The 23,133-nt window shown below is 32.4% G+C and overlaps 2 protein-coding genes across 3 annotated transcripts; both read left to right on the top strand.

The window, feature by feature from the left end:
* Positions 1–436: 436 nt before the first annotated feature.
* On the top strand, positions 437–6,553 carry LOC123907271 (probable serine/threonine-protein kinase At1g54610). Of its 2 annotated transcripts, none has more exons than XM_045957470.1 (8): positions 437–692; positions 1,144–1,605; positions 1,857–2,141; positions 2,250–2,573; positions 3,495–3,722; positions 4,633–4,733; positions 5,592–5,709; positions 5,897–6,553. In XM_045957470.1, the coding sequence occupies exons 2-8, from the start codon at positions 1,228–1,230 to the stop codon at positions 6,221–6,223; spliced, it is 1,761 nt and encodes a 586-aa protein (XP_045813426.1). In that variant the 5' UTR covers positions 437–692; positions 1,144–1,227; the 3' UTR covers positions 6,224–6,553. The 2 variants fall into 2 exon arrangements, with proteins under 2 accessions (XP_045813426.1, XP_045813434.1); XM_045957478.1 differs by having other exon boundaries at positions 440–692; positions 1,201–1,605.
* A 5,921-nt stretch (positions 6,554–12,474) lies between these two features.
* LOC123902672 (sodium/hydrogen exchanger 2-like) lies at positions 12,475–18,572 on the top strand. Its single transcript, XM_045952454.1, has 15 exons — positions 12,475–12,938; positions 13,312–13,678; positions 14,322–14,440; positions 14,690–14,787; positions 15,031–15,090; positions 15,169–15,215; positions 15,298–15,492; positions 15,606–15,652; positions 15,959–16,025; positions 16,114–16,214; positions 16,324–16,425; positions 16,622–16,760; positions 16,863–16,925; positions 17,099–17,182; positions 17,945–18,572. Exons 2-15 carry the CDS (start codon positions 13,502–13,504, stop codon positions 18,278–18,280), a joined length of 1,635 nt encoding a protein of 544 aa, XP_045808410.1. The 5' UTR covers positions 12,475–12,938; positions 13,312–13,501; the 3' UTR covers positions 18,281–18,572.
* The last annotated feature ends 4,561 nt before the right edge of the window (positions 18,573–23,133 follow it).

Below are 23,133 nucleotides of genomic sequence, written 5' to 3'. Positions count from 1 at the left end.
GGGTAAAATTTGTCTCAAAATATAAGTCAATTTTCAATTTCATAGACATATTTATTATTACTTTTCCAAACATAGTTCTACTTTGTATTGTAATATAAAAAATCAATTACGTCCCCTAAGTGTAGCTCAAATGGTAGCTACTAAAGACATTATTAGATTGATCGGGATTCGAACCCCTAATTTCACATTTTTCTACATTTATATGTGTGGGATTGTAACCACTAGGCTACTTAAAAAAAATCAACTACAAATACATATTTTCACCAAAAATAATTAGTAATTGTAATAGCCAAAAAATACTCCACATTCATTACATTATCAACTTTTTAATATGTGTGAAAAATGTTGATGAAAGGTTATAATAAAATGATCGGATGCTGAAACTACTTGATGTCAGAACCGAACGATATTAAAATGCTCGTAAAAACCAAAAAGAGGAGGAGTATTTGCTTTGGGCCTTAACAATGGGAATGAGTCGAATCCTAAAAAGGAAGAAATAGATGACTTTATTAGAAAGAAATAGAAGAAATAGAGATTTGCAACTTTGACTTTGATCTCAGTGAGTAGTACTACGAAGATCTCATTCTCTCATCTTCCTTCTCTTTCTTTGTCTCAGACACAGACAAGACAACAACAACAACAACAACAACCATCTCTTCTTCGTAGAAATTTCAGCTTCAGTTACTGTTACTGTAAGAAAGATACCCTCTTTGTTCTTTTTTTTGTTCTTTGCCCCTTTTGTTTTTTCAACCCATCACGTGCTCTATTTCAACAAAAACAATTAAATTTATAATCTTTCGTTTTCACTTTCCTTGTTTATAGATCACTGAATCTTGATTATACCTTTGACCTTAACTCAATTCCAAATTCGTTATTAGGTTTTTTTTTTTTTTGCTCGTGCATATTTGTGGGCCACTCATCAACAATTTTAACTTTCAATTCCAAATTATTCTCATCACATGATGCATAAGTTTTTGGATTTTACTATATGATGTTGCCAATTGTAGTAGGATTGCCGAATTAGGGATGAAAAGTTAAAAGTTAGTTTTTGGATTTTAACTTTCAATTCCGAATTATTCTCATCACATGATGCATAAGTTTTTTTTTTATTTGATAATTATGGTGATGGTTTTGTTTCTTTAGATTGGATTAGTGTAGCGATTGATCGTTTGGTGATTAAAAATGGAATCTTTACATTAGGGAATAATGTTTTGGATTTGAGGAGAAATGGGTTGTGTAATTAGCCGAGAAGCGGAATCGGGTATTGTGTCGGAGGCGAAGGAGGACAGAAATTTGAGAGTTGAGTCAAGTAGGAAGGTTGAAGAAGTGTCGACGAGTAGAGTTGAGGAGAGTGTGGTAGAGGTTCAGAATGGTGAGAAAGTGAATGTTAAGGAGAAGGAAGAGAAGAGTGACGGTGATGGGGTTCAGCGGCCGAAGGGTGAAAGAAGAAGATCGAAGCCAAATCCGAGGTTAAGTAATCCGTCAAAGCATTTGCAAGGGGAGCAAGTAGCAGCTGGATGGCCATCTTGGCTTACAGCGGTTTGTGGGGAAGCTCTTAATGGGTGGACTCCGCGAAAGGCTGATACATTCGAGAAAATAGATAAGGTTGGTTTGTATTTATTTTCTATATTTTTTGGACTTTAGTTTATTTGTTGGGTTCATGTGGTTTGAACTTGAAACTGATGTTATCTTTGATTGATGTTGCGAATTGTGGTGATAATGTTTTCCACACTCATGACATGATGCATTGTTGGAATGATTAATCGCGTAGAATCTTTCATTTGCTTGTTGCTAACAAGTTTCTTCCATACCCTAATAACTTGTGTTGTTTTTATTATATTTCCCCCTTTGTTTAGATCGGTCAAGGAACATATAGTAATGTGTACAAAGCTAAAGATTTATTAACGGGTAAGATTGTTGCATTGAAGAAGGTTCGATTTGACAATTTGGAACCCGAGAGTGTGAAATTCATGGCTAGAGAGATCCTTATACTGCGAAGATTGGATCATCCCAATGTTATGAAGTTAGAAGGTTTAGTTACATCTAGAATGTCATGGAGTTTGTATCTGGTTTTTGAATACATGGTACATGATTTAGCTGGACTTGCTGCAAGCCCTGACATCAAGTTCACAGAGCCTCAGGTTAGACCAGGTTTGCCTTGATAATTTGAGTAATAAAATAGATATTGTTTGGTGTACTTTCCTTTCAATTTGCAGTAATTGATGTATCCATCTACTTGTTTATTGCAGGTCAAATGTTACATGCATCAACTGCTATCAGGACTTGAGCACTGTCATACTCGACATGTACTTCACCGAGATATTAAAGGATCAAATCTTCTGATTGACAACGAAGGAGTACTCAAAATTGCCGACTTTGGACTTGCATCTTTCTTTGATCCAAACCGCAGACATCCTATTCCTATGACTAATCGTGTGGTTACCCTTTGGTACCGGCCTCCTGAGTTGCTTCTCGGTGCCACGGATTATGGTGTGGGTGTGGACCTTTGGAGTGCCGGTTGCATTTTAGGAGAGTTATTGTACGGGAAACCAATTATGCCTGGTCGTACTGAGGTGATAATTTAATGTCTTATTTTGGTTTAATAGAACTTTCTGTTCCTCTCAATCTATAACAGTTGCTGCATAATATTATAAACTATCATACAACATACACAATTGCATAAGCATCTATTGAGCTTTCAAGTTTATTAGCAAAAGTAGAAGAAATTGAATTGTACTCGGAAAATGTAAAAAGCTACTAATTGAAGAGGTTGTAACTGCTTGTTAATTCTTCTAGTCTCTCTGATTATTGTGGATTATTTCTTGGTTTAGGAACTTGTTCATGCTGTTTAATATACATGTTTGTACTTTTGAGAACAAAAACTGGGTAAAAACGAGTATGATTATTATAGGGGGGTGAACAATTGTCAAAAGAAATTCATTGAAAACTTGCAGGTAAATGAAGTGGTGGAGCTCAACTATAGTTTTCTCAATAGAAAAACTGCACGCGATAGAAATTGTTGAACTATTACTATTTGATATCTTATTTCCCTAAAACATTTTATCTAAGCTGACTGCTATTAAGTCATAGTTTAACCGTGTTAGTTAGCTGTGGCTTAATAGTAAACCAAGTAATGCACCCTTATGATTAGAAGGATAATCACGTCCTGCATTTGTAAGGCTTTATAGGAGCTGGTGATGATGATTTAAGGGTTTAGAGGAACTATGATGAAGATGATGATGGACTGATGTCTAGGAAATTGTGTTCTCGTAATGTATAGGATTTCTGTATTCTGTGAAAATGCATCTCTAAGTCTGTTTCACTAGTCGCCCTTTTTAAGCGGATTTTTTTTTAAGTCATATACTAGATCTTATGTTTACTTCTAACATATCTTACATATTTTGAGGGGATTTTTGCTGCATTAAGGACATTTTCTGGTTATTTGAAATCTCCATCGGATATTTTCTAACTCTATTCTTCAATATTTTACATAGGTGGAACAACTGCATAAGATATACAAGCTTTGTGGTTCACCTTCTGATGAGTATTGGAAAAAGTCAAAGTTGCCTAATGCTACCTTGTTCAAACCTAGAGAGCCATATAAAAGATGCATAAGAGACGTATTTAAAGAATTTCCACCTTCTGCTCTGCCCCTTATTGATACTCTTCTTGCAATTGATCCAGTAGAGCGGAAGAGTGCTACAGATGCTCTAAGAAGTGAGGTAGGCTTTTGAAAATTCTTGATCTTTTTGTCATTATAATGCAGACATGGTGTTTTTGAATATCATACCACCTTTTTATTGATCTTACTATTTCGTGCCAATTAGACCGTCTTATGCTGGTTGATCCTGATATATTCTCAGTGCATATAGATTGCCTTGAACACATACTTCAGACTCTTGTGTGAACCCTATGACTTATTTATTATGTGTAACTAGTTTTAACTTTTACCAAGCACGATGTTCCTTAACTGCAATTGTTTGCCAGTGAATTCTTTTGATGTTGACAACAAATCTTCTACGAGCTTGGTTCTTCACCTTCATGCCCTAAATATTTTGTACAAAAAACGAACTAAGAATGTGTCCTAGGGTAATCATTGGAATTCTATCCCGGTCTGAGAATGTATCTATCTCCCAAGCTTTGTTTATATTTTAAAATAGGCAAAACTACACCATGCGTCCTTTAACTTAATTTATAGTTTCAAACACGGTCATTTATATATTTTTTGTGTCAAGTTAGTCCTTCATGTTTAGAAACGTCAAAAATATTGGACCAAACTTCTTTTTTCATCTATGTATATCAGTGTATGTTACCAAAGTTCTATTTGACCATTCAAAAATGTAAATTACATCTTCAATTCATGAAGATAATATCCAAGTTACATCATAATGACTGTTACAATATATAATCCATAAAAATTAACACGGTTTTTTTAGTTTTTATCTAAGATTGTGACCTCAATGAGGGTCTAATTGGTGAAACATTCGTTATAGTATATCATTTGATGATCTTGTACTCTAAGGAAACTTCTCTTGAATATGATGTAGATGTTATCTTTGTCAAATTTAGATGTTCTTTTTTATACTCTTGACCATATATTTGCTTTGCTTGTCTGTCCTATCTTTCTTGCAGTTCTTTAACACGGAACCTTATGCTTGCGATCCTTCTAGTCTTCCGGAGTATCCCCCAACCAAGGAAATGGACGTTAAACGGCGCGATGATGAAGCAAGAAGGTATGTGCTCTTATGTTTGCTTTCTGCACACTAGAAGTGAGACAGGTTAAATGTTCGTTTGAATATTTTTTAAATAATGATGTATGAAAAAGGATTAGGAGAGAGAAATTGGAGACACATATGGACATAGAGGATGAAATGGAAGGCATTATTTTTATATTTTATCGTGTAACTTACAGATATATGCAAATGATAATGCCTCTTTCAGATATTTTTGGACAACAAGTGGAGACTGAAAAACTCTACATATTTTCTTTGTTAAGCGTAGTGACACTATTACCATTAATCATGATTTAGGCTCTGTTTGGTAGACAATAGCAGATAACTAATAAGCTAGCTTATAGTTGTCGGCGGATGACCTTATAGCGGATAGCTGATAGTGAATAATCTAATTGAATTTGTAGTGTTGGGTAAAATTAGCGATTGAACCGACTTATAAATATGAAATGACATAAAAGAAATATGTTTAATTTTTTTTTTTCAATTAAGATAACAGGAAAATATTGAGAGAAAACTAGTTATGTATGCTACTTGAATTAACTTATCAGAAAACGCTATAAGCTTGTGAGAAAATGATGGTTACCAAACGAGTCTTTTTTTAGTCATGACTCATGAGTTTCAAATTATAAGCTATAAGTTAGCTTGTTGTGTTTGCCAAACTGACCCTTAAGCTTATCACTGAATGGGAACATCACCAAATAATGGTAGTCTGTTTCAACTTTCTTACACCGTTGACACATATAGTGATAAGTGGAGTGAAAAGCTCCTTTATTCTTTTTGGTTGCATCTTCAAGTTTTAAGTTAGCCACCCCTATTATATTTAATCAACTCTGAGTTTCTGGGAATATGAATGTTCAGATCAAGAGCTGCAGCCAAAGCTCGAGTTGATGGGGGAAAGAAGCATCGAACACGTGATCGTGCTGTAAAAGCTGCTCCTGCTCCTGAAGCCAATGCTGAGCTTCAATACAATATCGATGTATGTTAAAAGAAATTCTTCTATTGATAATCATAAATATAATTTGATGCATTGGTTTATTAGGTCTCACAACAGTACTGCTTTTAGAAATATTATCTTTTATAATTGAAAATATGCACTATTATGATTGAAATGAAAAAGTAACATTGACTAAAATTTGATCCTATGATTTCGTGTGTAACAACAGAGAAGGCGTCTAATCACTCATGCGAATGCTAAAAGCAAGAGTGAAAAGTTTCCTCCGCCACATGAAGACGGACAACTTGGATTTCCTTTGGGAGCTTCAAACCATATTGATCCAGATATAGTTCCTCACGACGTCCCTTTGGATTCAATGTCATATACCTTTTCAAAGGAACCATTCCAAGCTTGGTCGGGTCCCATAGGTAATAATCCTACTAGCAACGGTTTCACAAAGCGGAAGAAAAACACCGCAAATGATGCATTGGATTTATCAAAACCATATAAAGGAACTCACAAGGATAAGGGTAAAGGAAAGAAAATCATAGCTTAAATATATTCAATATTATTACATTCTTAGAGTCAAATTATAAATCAATCTCATTTTTTTGTGTTGGAATCCAAATGTTGTTTAAAATGCACTTCTAAAAATATGTCATGCTTGCTTCCTAAGTGAAGTTAATTCCTTCTTATTAAGGTTTTGAAAAACCTTTTTTTTTTCTTTCAAAGTTTTAATTTAGATAGGAGTTTTTCTTTTTTGTTTTTCTTTTGAGAGGGAGGTATGGAGTCTGTTGGTATGATAGAGGATTACTATGATGTACATTTGATTTTTTGTTTTTGAACTTTTCTGTCAATATCTGAAATCTGTTTAATTTGTTGAGAATTGCAATAAATTTGAGTTGTTGTGGTCCTCATTTATTTATACAAGTCTTTAATTGTGCCAAAAACCAAAATTATGTTGTGGTCCTCATGTATGCTTTCTACATTTAATTTTGTTCTTTCTTTTTTTGGGTTCTCCCTCCATCAATTCCTAAATTTTGGTTAAACTAGTTGTCCTAAAGGTTAAGGAGCATGAGGTCCAAGGTAAGTCCCGGCAAAAAAACATTGCTTATAAAAAAAAATTCCTAATTTTTTTTTTTTTTTTTATTGTTTCAAAATATTGGGTGTTTTAGATATTCAAGATGATTTGTGTTTATAAGATTGTTTGTAGCTAATTATTTATAGTCTTTATTTTTTTTGTAAATATTTTAAGGCAGTTGTTAATGTTTGCCCTTAGTCTTTTTTTTTTTTTTTCAAGTACCCGTGTGGTTAGAAATTTCACTCTTAGGGTCTGTTTTATCTGCAAAATATAAGTACTAGACAAGATAGTACAAGACAAAATAGCATAGGACAAAATTTAATGTGTTGATCAAATTTTATCTTGTAAGATGTTTGGTGCATAAAAAGTTATTTTGATATTTTAGACAACTTGTACGGAGGATAAAAAGTTGTCTCGTAGTTCAGTGAGCGACAAGAATTTCAGTTTTTGTTCAGTTCCTCGACTCCCGGTTTATCCAGTCCCAAAAACAGTTTTAAAATCAAACACGTCATGTTAATTGAGCTAAGTTTACAAGACGGTTGATTTAATAAGTTTATTTTTTAATCATTGGATTAATATTTTGATCTTATCTTATTCAATTTAATGATGAGTCTTATTGACCTTATTGAAGAGTCTTATTGACCTAATAATAAAAACAAAGTCGTGCATGATTTGATTTATTTTATTCGTACGTCATAGAATTGACCCCAAAGATATGAAATGAAACAAAGGGAGGTGCCTCAATGTCTGCCTCAATGAAATTTGCATTATCCATCTTATAAATTATAATCCTCTAGATGAAACGACAAGTCGGTTTCTTGTGGAAATGATAATATAATTTATATATAATAAAAGAATGGGTTAGCCTTTTTTTTTCTGTCTAAAAATTATAAATTTATCTCTTAAGTGAATAAGTGGGAGATTCAAAATTTCAACCATACATATAAAATGTAAAATTCCTACCGATTAAATTATACTCACAAGGACAAAAAATGTGTTATTTAGACACACAAATGACGATTTCCGTATCCGATATAATATAAAATATAATTTAGATATAGAAGTTGAAAACGGTTATACACATAATATTGATGTTGGGTTTTCGTTTTAAAGACATGCTATAATTTATTTACACACTTTTTTTCTTATGATAATTGTGTATTCTATCACATTATAAATAGACTACTTTGTACACAATTTGTCTCTCTTTTATCAAAATCATTCTATATGAATTTTAAGGATTTTATATATCAAGCTCTCAAGCTTATTTTTCTTATGAGATTCGTTTTCAATTCTTTGATTTCGTAATTTTTAATATGGTATTAGAGCAATATCAATATCCTTTCGTATATAAATATGAAAGTGATGATAAATTTGCCTTTGATTGTGATGAAGACAGTTTTGGCGGAAGATTTTTATGTCCAAGAGAATTTCACAATTCTAGATCATATGCATATGAAAGATAGAGAACATAAGATTTTTGAAGTGTCATTGTAATTGATAATATATGGAATTATACGATGAAAGATTCTATTTATAGAGTCAATTGGGCTAGCTAACTTTTTAACTTCCTAACTAAACTAACTAACAATAGTATAATATAACAGCTCCCCTCAAACCCATCGTAAGAAATATGGTATAATAGCGATACTCTATCGATGAAGATGACGCTTCCAACTCTAGTTTCACATATTAAGAGTCTTATGATCTCTATCTTTTATATGCATATGATTTAGAATCCTTTTGACCGCAAAAATCTTCACCGAAACTTTCTTCATCACGGTGAGAGCAAATTCATAAATGAACAAAAGGGAACATCATAATGAATAAGATGAAAGTCCAAAATTCTATAAAAAGTTGATCAAATAATTTACATTTTTTTGTTTTGGTTTATAGGAAGGATAGAAAATAGTTCATCTTTTGTTTTTTCTGACTGGTGTAATGTTCCATTAGCTTGTTTACAAAGCATCTAATGATACTCTCTCGAATTGTAAGGGTTGAGTACATCTAAGTACTCCTTATAATTCCATTTTTGCTTATATAAAAAAACAAAACGGTTTCTAAAATAAGGGATCAAAACACGTTTAAATTTTTAAGTAATTAATATTGTATCAGAGATTAGATTTCTGAATGATTTTTCAATTTGAGGTAATTGTTCCCCCAACAAAGCCCTAATCCGAGTAAGTTCCTCATTTGACATGGAAAAACAAATAAAAACAATAATTCATCTATAATTTGTTGGTACGAGAAACTAAACTATTATTGTCAAGAGACATGGGTATATAAATGAGATTGTCAAGGGACATATATATAAATATAAGGGACATGACTAGGCTATGACTTAAATCATGGCCCCGCCAGAAATAATAATGGTTTTTTATTTATTCGATATTTAGCCTAAAAATCCCTAGTAGGAATGAGATTTCATTTAAACTTTGAGTTTTTATTTTAAACAAACGGACCATCGCGCATGTCTGTATCTAACTTATGTCCAAAATATATCTTATGTTATAGTGAGTTTGTTAATAAATTTTTTTGTTGTTACTAAAAAAAATCAAGAATATTGTTGGTATTATGAAAAGTCCACACCAAAACTCATTTATTATCTTTATATATAGGATAGATAAATTTGTAAATTAATGAGATGATAAATAATTGAACTATTTATTATTTTGGACTTGTTCCCACTTGCCATTGTCAAGTCGCTTTTTTCTAAGTATTTTCCTATAGATTACTCATAAAGCAACTTCCTACGTGTTGCTGTCCAATATCATCCAAAGTCCATGCTAATATATACTCAAAAAATGATAATTCCTCTCTGGGGGCATTTGAAAAGTGTCTGGGAGCAGTGATATGATATCAAATTCTAAGAGCACCAAAAATTTTACACATTTCTAAGACCGATGATGATGACATAAATTATAGACAAAAAGAAAATTATACTAGTAAAACTGTCAATTTATTTGTAAAAATAGAGATATCTTAAATAACTCCCATTAACACCCCTTTAATTTATTTTCATTTTTTATTAGATGATGAGTTATAGTACAAGATTACTATGTAGGTGATTATCACATAAAGTGTGGGAACGACATGGTGTCCATGTATAAGTTTTTTTTTTTCTTTTTTGAATTGTTGATTTTTAAACTCTATTACAGAAACTAAGTCTTACAGAAATTAAGTCACACATAAATTAAAAATAAAGTCTATTTTAAATTTATAAAAAGTGACCGTCGTCATCTCAATATAAAATTTTAAATGAACTCTACAATTTTTTTTGTCAAACTTCAATTTTTTCAATGATAAATCTAATATTATTAACTGAACTATACTTCACTAATAATTTTAACTTTTAAGAATACTTTGAAAAAAAACATTGATCGTAATCTATCTCAATACATCTTGTACTGAGGAGATTCCTCGATTACTTTTTATTAATATATATATATATATATATATATATATATATATATATATATATATATATATATATATATATATATATTCCATTTTTACATGTAAAAAAAAAATTACTTTGAGATGGATTCCCGTGATTATTAATAGAAGATATATAATATGGTTATTATAGAGGAGACATACATAATATAATATGGTTGTTAGGGTGCAGTGCTGGCAGTGACAGGTATACACCCGCCATTGTCACATTCATGAGATTTCCGTTTATAATGTTAAGTCACGTGTAGTTTTGCCAAAAAATGTAGAAAAAAATAAAGAAGAACAACTTTTGCATCTTATACTTTTTTGTTGATATTTTCATGTTCTTTTGCATTTTATACTTTATAGTACTTATAAAGATAGATTGAATCTGATCTGTTAGTTTTTGGTAGCCATCTCATGTAAGTTACATACAAATGTTGTCTTTTATGTGTTTGTATGTCTTTTTTTAAAAAATAAAATCATTTAGAGCATTATTAATTTTAATACTATTTTCATAGTTAATAAATTATGAATTTTGATGCCCTAAAATGTATATTGCATTTTTATTTTAAGAGTTTGACTCGGTTAGTGGATAATTCACATATTTTAAATGTGTAGAAGTGAAAAATTCAAAGTGCGAGTTTCAATTCCTTTAGTAATATTTTGGATAGCTCTCAAGTGAAAGTAGAAAAATAAGGGAGAACAAAAATAGAGCGTGCGTGTTTAAAAATAGAAAAATTATTTTAGTCACGGCTTAACCGTGGAAAATGGACTTAAATGCCCACGGACACAATAACCGTGGCTAATAGACCGTGGGAAAATGGCGAATTTTTTATAGTGAGAATGGATGATATAAAATGTTTTTTAAAATGTGGGTATATAGTTGTCACTACTAAAAAAGTTGAAATTATAGACGGAAGAAATTTGTCTTTAAAAATACAAAAGTTCCATCACTAAACCTGTTAAAAATAGAATCTCATTGTTAATTTCTTAATCGCTATATTTTTTTATTTTTTTAATTTAATAAAGAGATATAGATAAAGGATGGAGTCGAAACCTGATTTGTCCTCTAATATCTAGATGTTCTTCACCTTATAAAAAAAAATACGGGGATCCCTTTCTCACTTTATACATCCCCTATATATAATCTCTCACAATCTCACAATTAGGCATTACTCTTAACTTCTACTTACACCTTAAACTTATACTGACTTGAGCGTCAAAGTGTTTTCTGCATGCATCCTCCCTTCCTCCCTTTCCACCATCATTTCAACGTTCAAATTCTAACCTCCAGATAGAAACAATCCTTTCACTAGTCGAGCAATGTGAGTACTCTATTCTCTTTTTTTTTTTTTTTAAAAAAACAAAATTTGGATAAATTTTGAGTTGCGTTGGCAACAAAACTTAATATCAATGGTAAAAAACAAAAGTTGGAACTTACTTTGTAAAATAAATGACTGTTTATGAATTTTAGACATTTATTTAAAGAATTTACTAAAAGCTTGAATTTGACTTTTCTTTTTAGAGGTAAATTTGACTAGTTAATAATATAATTTGATAAAAGATTATTTTTGCATTGTACACATACCCATTTTTCTCCGTGTTTTTAAGTTAATCAGTTAGTAATTTCCTAAAAAAAAGACCAATATTCATCCTAACACAAAAATACAAATATGCACATTTTTTTAGTATTATTTGCTTTTGATATTTTCGAAATATAAGTCAAAAAACATATAAGTTACCTTCCCTCTCAACCACATACTAACTTTTCAATTATTTGAGTTTTTTTTTATATTTTTACGGTAATTATTTGAAAATGTTCAAACTACAATAAAAATACTACCTCTTTTGGACAATATGAACAAATCCAATGTTTCTTATTACAAAAAAAATATATTTTAATTTTTTTATTCAATTGGAATCTCGAAACCACGAACTTAGACAATTAAATTGTGTTTGATTAGTAAAAAAAAATGAAAAAATTGAACAATGACAGTTTTATGTTGTCTAAAATACTAAAACAACATTATGCGACGAATCTTTTTGTCTTGTGTTATTTTGTGCGGTAATTATCTTTATTGTATCTCACAGTTCAAACGGACCGATACATACTCCTTTCTATCATCATCAATATAAATAAACTTGACTTATTTGATATATATTAAAAAGTGACGGATGTATTTCATGGCTACATACTTACTTTTTCAATGTACCAAAAAAAAATCAAATTTTTTATTTATAATAATAATTGATGAGAATATATATTAGTTAATTATGATCTAAAAATTGTGTTAATCAAATGAATCACGTTTAAGAAGAACAAAACAACATCTGACAACAACATTATTAGAAACGATCAAACGAATAACGATCAGTAGGTAGCAAAATCTTCCTTCCACGACACCTCATCATAATATAACCAACAACACACATACTGCTTCTCCACAACGCGTCGTAGGTTATCATTACTCTTTCATTCATTCATTCATCGTATTATTCATATTTCAGATTCATCTCTCTCTCTCTCTGAACCATTTGTCTTTCCTTCCGGAGCTTTCCAATTTCAATCTCCCTCTCTTCAATCTTCAACTTTCATATTCATCATTCTTCTGTTTCAACGATTCATCCATTCACCAGGAATTCGAACCAGGGAGGATTGTTTCTTATCTTTCTCTGTTCGAATTCTTTGGACCTTCTCTCTTATTCAGATTCTCTCAAATTCTTCATAATAATGCTGCTTTCAACCCTTTCGGTAACCACTTTTCTCTAATTCTTTTCTCGCTAACCAATCATATGCTCTCAAATTTATTCAAGGGTTTTCTGTAGCACCCTTTGATCATCAATTCTCTAAATAACCATGTTTCTTCCTAGATTTCTTATCTTAGTTATATACAAATTATGTAATTTATTTATATATATATATCTAACATAATTTTAATTTTAGGGGTTAATTCTATTTTATCATAATTATTTTTTTCTTTTATCTTGTTGTTTGGAATTAATTAGGAATGTATTTCTAAATAGTAGGAGCTAGTTGTGAGCTTTTGATCTCTTTAATGCAAAATATTTATATGCATATTTTGTTGCTATGATTTATTTTGAAATAAATGTTGCTGTGATTGCAGAGATTCTTTTGCTGATGGGATCAGAAGGTTCTTAAAATGGACAGCTCAGAAACATAAATTTGGATCATTAATACTACTACTACTACTGGGATTTGAAATTTGGAAACTAAGCAATAATCTCAATTTGTGTTAAGTTTGTTTGCTTTTGTAATTTATTTATTTTTGGAGGGTGGACGACCACGACGACGACATGGCTATTGAAGTGGCATCATCTGTTGTCTCGAAGTTACAAATGCTATCCACGTCCGATCATGCCTCCGTTGTTTCCATGAACTTATTTGTTGCACTTCTATGTGCTTGTATTGTCCTTGGCCATCTTCTCGAGGAGAATCGGTGGATGAATGAGTCCATCACTGCCCTTTTGATCGTAAGTCTTCATTTTTCTTTAACTGGTTTTGACAATGAATTTATTTGGAGATAAGCTAACTAATTCAAATATTTTGCTATACTTTAAAGTGTGCAATATTGTCTATTTCTACATGCTTAGTTTGAGAAGGTTTTAAAAAAGGTCTGTTACCACGAAAACAGTCGCGACAAAACGGTATAAGTAGCTACCGTTACCGTTTTTCAGCGTTTTTATAGGGTAAAAAAATCACGCCGAAACGTCGATACGGCCACGATGAAATGCTAATAGATGGAGACTTCCATTTTTTTCAATAGAAATGAATAAAAATCACATTTTTAATCCAAATATGAACTTAACTTATATATAGAGTGTTATCTCCTTTTAACTCTTTCCTAGTTCAAAACTATACATTTATCTCTAATTTAAGTTGTTATACATATATGATAGTACAAACAATTTTAATAAGATTGGTACGATATTGTAAACAATTCACACCGCGACAACCGTAATCCGTAATGCAGTAGCCGTAACGGCCGAAATCGCAAAATCCTTAACGTGACAGCGACAACTATTTAAAACCTTTTTGAGCTATATTGGGTGCATCTATTCCTCTTTTTGGTTTCTATTGGATGATGTTTGCTAAATTTGATTGGATTTTTGTTAGGGTATTGCCACTGGTGTAGTCATTTTGCTGTTAAGTGGTGGAAAAAGCTCGCATATTCTTGTTTTCAGTGAAGATCTTTTCTTTATATACCTTCTTCCGCCTATTATATTCAATGCCGGGTAAGTTATTTTGCATCATCTTATTTCCTACTATGGAATCCATGTTTGGTTATGTATTATATTCGAATTCCAATTAAAAGGGAAGGATGTTTTGTTTAAGCTCTTTAAAAACCATAAACTGGTTGATAAAATGAAAAGCTTCATAAACATTCATTTTTCTTGTTTGTTTCTTATAATTTCATCATGTGTAAGTATGATGGATTGCAATTTCTGTTTATGTATGAATTTGTTTTCTATAATATATTTCAGGTTTCAGGTGAAAAAGAAGCAATTTTTCGTCAACTTCATGACTATCACGTCGTTTGGTGCTATTGGCACATTAATATCCTGCGTCATCATAACTTTCGGTATGTCTTACCGCTTTAGGTTTATTTATTAGGTTTATATAATATTTGACTTAGTTTGATTGTTATCTAATAATTTGTGAGCACCGACAAATGTTGTTCCCACTAACCTAATTTTATCAATTGAAAGCTTTTACTTTGTTTCGAAAACGTCTTCATCAAGTAAAAGAGATAATTACCTGATAAACACCAACCGCAGGGAAATTTGTCCAGTCCTGCTAACTTAAATATGCGGCATTATTTCAGGTGCTACCCAAGCTTTTAAGATGATGGATATTGGGCCGCTGGATATCGGCGATTACCTAGGTATTATACTAGTCAATCTTATCTAGTTGGCAACTACTAATTCAGTCTGCGACTTACTAATCTGTGATAACTTTTTAGCTATTGGAGCAATATTTGCCGCGACAGATTCTGTTTGCACATTACAGGTTTGAAACTGATCTATTTTTTGCATTCTTCCAGCAATTAATGCATGACAGATAATTACTGACCTTATAAATGATGATGCAGGTGCTAAATCAGGATGAGACACCTTTGTTATATAGTCTTGTATTTGGGGAAGGTGTTGTGAACGATGCTACCTCGGTGGTGCTTTTCAATGCAATTCAAAGCTTTGATCTCGACCGACTTAATCCTTCAATTGCAGTGCACTTTTTGGGCAACTTCTTGTATTTGTTTATAGCAAGCACGCTCCTTGGTGTTTTGGTATGTCTTTCTCTGTCTAGCACTCTCATGCACGCATTACACAGACAAGATATATATAAACACTGCTTGATGTGACTCAGGTTTTGGTCTAATTTATTTCTATCACCTTGCAGACAGGTCTGCTTAGTGCTTACGTTATCAAAAAGCTGTACATTGGCAGGTATCTTCTGGACTTCTTGCCATTTTCATTGTATTTTCAATTTAACTATGATATGATGGTATTCCAATGTGTTTATATTGTATACATGCAGTTTATTCATAGTAAAACTTAAAAGTTGTTAACAATTGTATGATAATAATTGAGCTCTGCCTATTTCTTGTATTACTTGTTTACTAGGCAAATGTGTCAACTCTCTAAATGTGCATTTGTCGGTTTTTGTGTGTCCATTTTGAGTGCTATTTAGAGCACAGGACTATTTGAAACAGTTCTTTGCTGAATGGCATACCTCTCCTTTTGTGTTTCCAGGCACTCTACAGATCGTGAAGTTGCTCTTATGATGCTAATGGCATACCTCTCCTATATGCTGGCTGAGGTAGGTTTTGAAGAGCTTCCGTAATGTTTTATGGATGCTGCCAACATTTGTCACTAGCTCGATGCTGACTTATCTACATTTTATGCAGTTATTCTATTTAAGTGGCATTCTCACGGTATTCTTTTGCGGTATTGTTATGTCTCATTATACTTGGCATAATGTGACCGAGAGTTCAAGAGTCACTACCAAGTATGTCTTCTAAACAGATTTTGTCAAGCTATGCGCACTGTCCGAGTCTATCTGTATATACAGACAAATCTTTTATATATCTAAACATTTATTGTCTATCTCTCCACAGGCATTCTTTTGCTACCTTGTCGTTTGTTGCTGAGATATTTATCTTCCTTTATGTTGGTATGGATGCCCTGGACATTGAAAAATGGAAGTTTGTTAGTGATAGGTATGTCCTATGTTATATTTTGCACTGATGATTACCCTTTTTTACTGAGTGAAAAAATGTTGAATCTCATTCATTCTTTCATGTCTATATATGGTACAATGGATCTGATATACTGAAACATTCCTAAAATCTCGGTTTTGTTTCCTTTTGTTATTGAATAAAACAATTCATGTGCTGCACTTGGTTTCTTCTGCAGTCCTGGAACATCTATAGCAACAAGTGCAGTATTGTTGGGTCTAATACTTCTTGGAAGAGCAGCGTTTGTTTTCCCCTTATCCTTTTTATCCAACTTGACTAAAAAACAACAACATCAGAAGTTATCCTTCAGACAGCAAGTACGGCCAAATTTCTATCAAGTACCCTTTTTTGTATTTCTTGTGCTTACAATTTACTACAAAGTTATGCTTACAAGTTTCTTTCTTTTTTCCTCATTTTAGGTGATCATTTGGTGGGCTGGTCTTATGAGAGGCGCTGTTTCAATGGCCCTCGCGTATAATCAGGTATGAGCAACACTGCTGATTAGGAGTTTTAGAGGTTTCTAGAAATTTTAATAATTGGCCACTGCTTCAGTCAAAAAATAAATAGCAATAATAACTGATCCCATCTATTGGGGAAAAGCTTGAAGGCTGTTGTTGTCAGCATAAAAACTGATCCTAATAATTGTCTGATGCAGTTCACTAGGTCGGGGCACACTCAATTGCGTAGCAATGCAATCATGATCACCAGCACCATCACCGTTGTCCTTTTCAGCACAGTGGTAAGTCATCAGTTTTGTAGTTTCTGGCATTCTTAGGCAGTGTCCGTTGGTTTTATTTCACCACAGGGGTTATTTTGTCACTTCTGCATCACTGATAATCTCTATTATTTTAAGTTTCATATATCTTTTTTGTCCATACAAATATACCTATTTTCAATTTGAGTTGCTATTATGTGTCAATTTTTCTTTGGTTTTAGTCCATTGAATGTTGGAAACTCTTTTGATCCTTGTTTTTTGCTAAGAGTCTCACATTGGTTGAGAGATAACATGAAAATTGAATATGTGTTTGTAAGTGATGACAATCCTCACCTTACAAGCCGGTTTTGTAAGGTTGAGTTAGACTCAATCCAAAGTTCCAAGATCCGTTGGGCTACCTGCTATCGGGTTTTTGCTATCAGGTCATCCACCATTTATATCCACGCACCAAACCCAATAGAGTTGGGCGTGAGAGGGGTGTTAAGAGTCTCCATTGATTTTGAGATGGCCTGGAAATATGTTTATAATGATGGCAATCCTCACCTTATAAACTGGTTTTGTAAGGTTGACTAGGCCCAACTCAAAATTCTAAGAGGTTTTATTTTAGTCCGTGCAAACATGTTTGAATTAAACATTTAAACCTTATAATAATTACTATTTGATAGACTATATATGATATTAGGACTACAAAAAAACTGATTTTTCCACTTAATATGTTAAAAGCACAAATGTATATGAAAATTTGCACACAGATGAAACTAACACAAGTTAATTCCAATTTATCAGGTGTTTGGTTTGCTGACTAAGCCACTTATAAGGCTTCTACTACCTCATCATCATCAGAAACCCACAAACAGCATGACAACCACAGAATCATCTACTCCAAAATCGGTCATTGTCCCACTTCTAGGAGAGGCTCGAGATTCTGAAGCTGATCTTGAAGGCCATGAAATACACCGTCCAAACAGCATCCGTGCCTTACTTTCCACTCCAACTCACACAGTTCATCGACTATGGAGAAAGTTTGACGATTCATTCATGCGTCCTGTATTTGGTGGCAGGGGTTTTGTTCCTGTAGAACCTGGCTCACCAACTGAACGCAATGGTACTGTATGGCGTTGAGAAGAAAAAACGAGCAAATATGTCACGTGTGTTGTATACTATGTATGATTTGTGAAAAATCAAGCATTGTATGTATAAATGTATGTACACACATAAGAACATTGTAATGAAATTTTGTTAAGTTGTTTGAGTGTAGCTAGTACGAGAAGGCCTTGTACCATAAGCCATCTCTGTCTCTTGTGTAAACTACAATATTTTTTAGATTCTCTCAGCCACATGTTTGTGTATGTGTTGGTTTTATTTTTTGCGTTCAGCTTCTTCCTCTAATGAACAAATGATGATTTTTTAGTCACTTTATTATTCCATGACATGCCGTTGGTTATGGTCATGGATGACTTCAAAGAAGTATCTCACATATTAGTAGGTTTTTCAATGTAAGTTTTTGTTTTTTTTTTTGAAGATAGACAAAATGATAAAATCATTATAAACTCACACACAAGTTGAGAGTCAGGGTTCGAACTCTGACCATGACATTTAGCCTAACAATTTCGACATATTGTTACTAGTTGAGTTAAAACTTGTGGACAATGTTGGTTGTTATTTTGTTAACGGAGAGCAATGAATTTTCGTTTCGGTATCAATTTTCATTTATGTCTCTTTTCTTAAATCAGGCATCCATTTTATCATATTATTACATGATATAATTGGTTATGGATGATTATATTAAAAAATGACTTTGCAAACTTTATTATGATTAATGGCCCCAATCTCTTGTCCTTTTTCTTTACTTTACCCTTTTTTTCTCTTTATCAATCTCACATACTATAGTGTTGTTTAATGTAGCAATTTAATTAATTAATTTGTTTATTTGAAGTGTGAAACTGTGAATGATGGAAAGTTTCTCCAATCAACAAATTAGGTTGGTCTATGATGAAAAATGATTCAACAGGTTAAAATGCATAAATTTAAGTGGTATTTGTGTGATATTTTTCGTTTGTCTAGTCAGCCAAAATTTTACAGTAAAGACTAATGTTTGAAATGGTAAAAATGTGGAACTAAAAATATATATATATATATATATATATATATATATATATATATATATATATATGGGGTTTTCTAACTTAGACCCTAGTTAGGTCTAAGTTAGCAAGGTGCACCTTTTGAGTTGGACAAAAATACCCATTTTTTTTTTTTGAAACAATAGAGCAACTGGGGCATGTATGTAATTTGCATCATAAAATAGCGCGCCCCCCAAAATAGCGCGCCCCCCATGCAACAACAACATCTATTACATTTTTTAAATTTCTTCCAAATTTCGACCTCATTTTACGTGCGAATCGAACGCCGATTTCAAAAACTAATACCGGAAACCTTTGTAAAATTGAAAAACGATCAAAATCCATATAAGGAACGTCGAGTTTCGTTGAGTATTGAGGGAGTCGAACCGGGTCAAAAACCGGGTCGCGCGACCCGTTTCTGCATAAAACGGGTGGGGGGACGATGAACAGTGCGCGTCGCCCACGCCCACTCTCACCGGAGGCGCGTGGGGGCGCGTGCGGCCTCAGGGAGGCTCTATTTTTTTTTATTTTTTCATAATAAAATAGTAGATAATATTCTGGAAATTTTGGTATATTGTATGAAATTTTTGGAGACCTGAAACTATTTTTAATTAATTAAATGATTAAAAAGGTAATTAAAAATATTATAATTCCATAAAAAATTTCCAAAATTTTATTTAAAGTACTATGAATTATTTAGAACCCTCTTGTGTACCTCACTCTCCCTAGTTCAAGTCATGAAATTATTTTCACAAATTCCGCTGATTATTTAAAACCATTTAACAAATAATAATAATAATTTCATAGATTTGTACTCTGAAACCAATTGTTTTTTTATTTGTTTCTAATAAAATATTAGATAATATTCTGAAACTTTTGGTATATTTTATGAAATTTTTGGAGACCTGAAACTATTTTTCGTTAATTAAATGAGATAAAACGGTAATTAAAAACTATTGTTTGCTTCTGAAACCATTTAGCTGGTACTATGGTTTCAGAGAGTTGTACTTTAAAACCATTTTACTGGTAGAATGATTTCATTGAGTTGATTCTTAGTTATTTGCTTATGAAACCATTTAGCCGGTAGAATGGTTTCAGAGAGTTATATTCTGAAACCATTTTGCTGGTATAATGGTTTCAGTGAGTTGATTGAGTGGTGCGTGTTAAATTACAACACACAAGTAACGTACTTAGTACGATACACATAATTTAAAATGCAATAGAACATATAAATAACGAGATTAAGGAAGTGAAAAATTATGTTTATATATTACTATGAAACCATTTAGCTGGAAGAATGGTTTCAGAGAGTTATACTGTGAAACCATTCTAGCAGTAAAATGGTTTCAGAAGCAAACAATTAAGAATCAACTCCCCTGAAACCATTCTATTAGTGAAATGGTTTCAAAGTACAACGCTCTGAAACCATTGTACCAGCTAAATGGTTTCAGAATGGTTTCAGAAGCAAACAATTAAGAAATTACCCACTTAAACCATTCTACCAGTAAAATGGTTTCAGAGAGTTATACTGTGAAACCATTCTACCAGCTAAATGGTTTCACAGTATTATATAAAGATAATTAAAGGTAGTGAAAAATTGAGTTTTTTTTTTGTGTCCAAATCAAACGAACCAAGTCTCTATTTGTAGACAAAAAAAAATTATGAATTTTGGTATAAAAATAAAAAAATAAAAAATTAATTTACAACGAAATAATTGAGTTTAAAGTATTAAATGAAAAAAAAACACGCCAACCACCCAGCAGTTGACACGTGTCCTGCTTTTTTTAAAATAAAATTTTCTCTCTCCAGGCGCAGATCTAGTGTGGTGCACGCGCTGGCTTATCATGGAGCTGGATGATCTATACTGTCTGATTTATCCGACAGCCATGATGAGATCATCTCTTGGCCGTCTGATGGAAATCAACGGTCTGTAACGGTGGTCCTGCGGTAGGCGCGCGACACTGGATCAGCGCCAATATGTTTTTTTTTTTTTTATATAAAAAGAAAGGGTATTTTTGTCCAACTCAAAAGGTGCACTTTGCTAATTTAGACCCAACTGGGTCTAAATTAGCAGCCCTCTATATATATATATGGGTCCCCCTAATATGAACCCCCAAAATAAAGGTCCATCAATGAACCCCTCTATTTTACCTGCTATAGCAGGTTGCTCCTTTTATTGGTGAGTGGGGCCCACGAAATTTGTAATAAAAAAAAAACAGATTTTCTAAAGAGAGAGTGGTTAATTACGTTTTTGCCCCATGTTATTATTATTATGATTAATTTTATTCAATTAAAAAAAAAAACTTCTTTCTTCATCATCGTCAACGACATCTATTCATCACCATGAACAACAATACCAGATTCATCACCATCATCAAATCTAAAAAAAACTCCAAACAAATATAAACTGAAAACTTCTACCGAAATCTTATGGAATCACACAAAACTAATTAAAAATTTCTCCTGGCAAAATCGGAACTGGATCTAGAACTCGAATCACCTAAAACAACAGACAAATTCTGACTCTTCCTTAAGCTTTGAATCTCGGCGAAACAGCTATCACCGACGAGATCTGACGTCTTCACCGACGAGGAAACTTTGTGTTTTGATTTTAATCCAGATATGATTAATAATAATGATGATTTTGGTGTTTTTTGATTTAGGATCCAATGGTGTTCTTAGATTTGAAATTTGGGGTTTGTGTTTTTAAACATGGGATTTGTTTCTATATTTGATGATGATACAATGATTGTGGTGACTCTGTTTGTGTAATGGTGTTGTTGATGATGAAGAAGCAACTTTTCCTTTTTGTTTTTTTGATGCAAAGAAGAAACCTCTTCTTTTTTTTTTTTAACAAAAAAAATCATGTTTTATTTAATTGATTTTTAATATTATTTTTTAGAGATTTTTAATATCACCTAATTGGACTACGAGTGAGATTCAGAATGTTTATGACTGGGCTCCGTATGTACGGACAGATTGTTATAACATACTCATAGGACCTCGTGTTTCTATAAAGTGTCGTGAAGTTGGAATTAAACTACCGACATTTACTGAAGAGTTAGAATTTCATCGATCCGACCGTTCAATATCACCTAATTGAACCAACAAACAATTGATAATCAAAATTTTTACGATCAGACTCCGGATGCATAAGAGGATTGTAATAATAATCTCATATGACCCTTGTTTCTGTGAAAGCGCCACGAAGTTTGACTAAAAATATCGACATTAACTAAAAAATACAAATTTTATCAATCTAGCTGGTCAATATAACCTAATTGGACTGACAAACGAGTGAGAATAAAAAATTTCAAGATCGGACTTTGAATGTATAAACGGATTGTAATAATAGTTTCATTGGTCCCCTTGTTTGGAAGAAAGTGTCGCGAAGTTCGACTAAAACTATCAATATTGACTGAAGAATTCAAATTTCACTGAATCGACCATTCAATACCACTTAAATGGACTGACAAACGATTAAGAATCATAATTTTTACGATCAGATTTCGGATACACGTGCACATTGTAATAACAGTCTCATCGTAATCATTGTTTCTATGAAAGTGTAGTGAAGTTCGACTAAAACTACCGATATTTCCTGAAGAATTCAAATTTCATCGATCTGACCGTTCAATATCACCTAGTTAGACTGACAAACAATAGAGAATCAAAATTTTTACGATCGGACTCCGGATACATAAGCATATTGTAATAACAGTCTCATAGGACCCATTGTTTCTATGAAAGCGCCACGAAGTTTGACTAAAACTATCGACATTGACTGAAAAATTCGAATTTTATCAATCTGGTCGTTCAATATCACCTAATTGGGCTGACAGACGAGTGAGA

The sequence above is a fragment of the Trifolium pratense genome, linkage group LG1 (genome assembly GCF_020283565.1).
Source record: "Trifolium pratense cultivar HEN17-A07 linkage group LG1, ARS_RC_1.1, whole genome shotgun sequence".
NCBI classification, from domain to species: Eukaryota; Viridiplantae; Streptophyta; class Magnoliopsida; order Fabales; family Fabaceae; genus Trifolium; species Trifolium pratense.
Note: the sequence above shows the minus strand (reverse complement) of the source record. Positions and strands in the feature narration are given on the sequence as shown.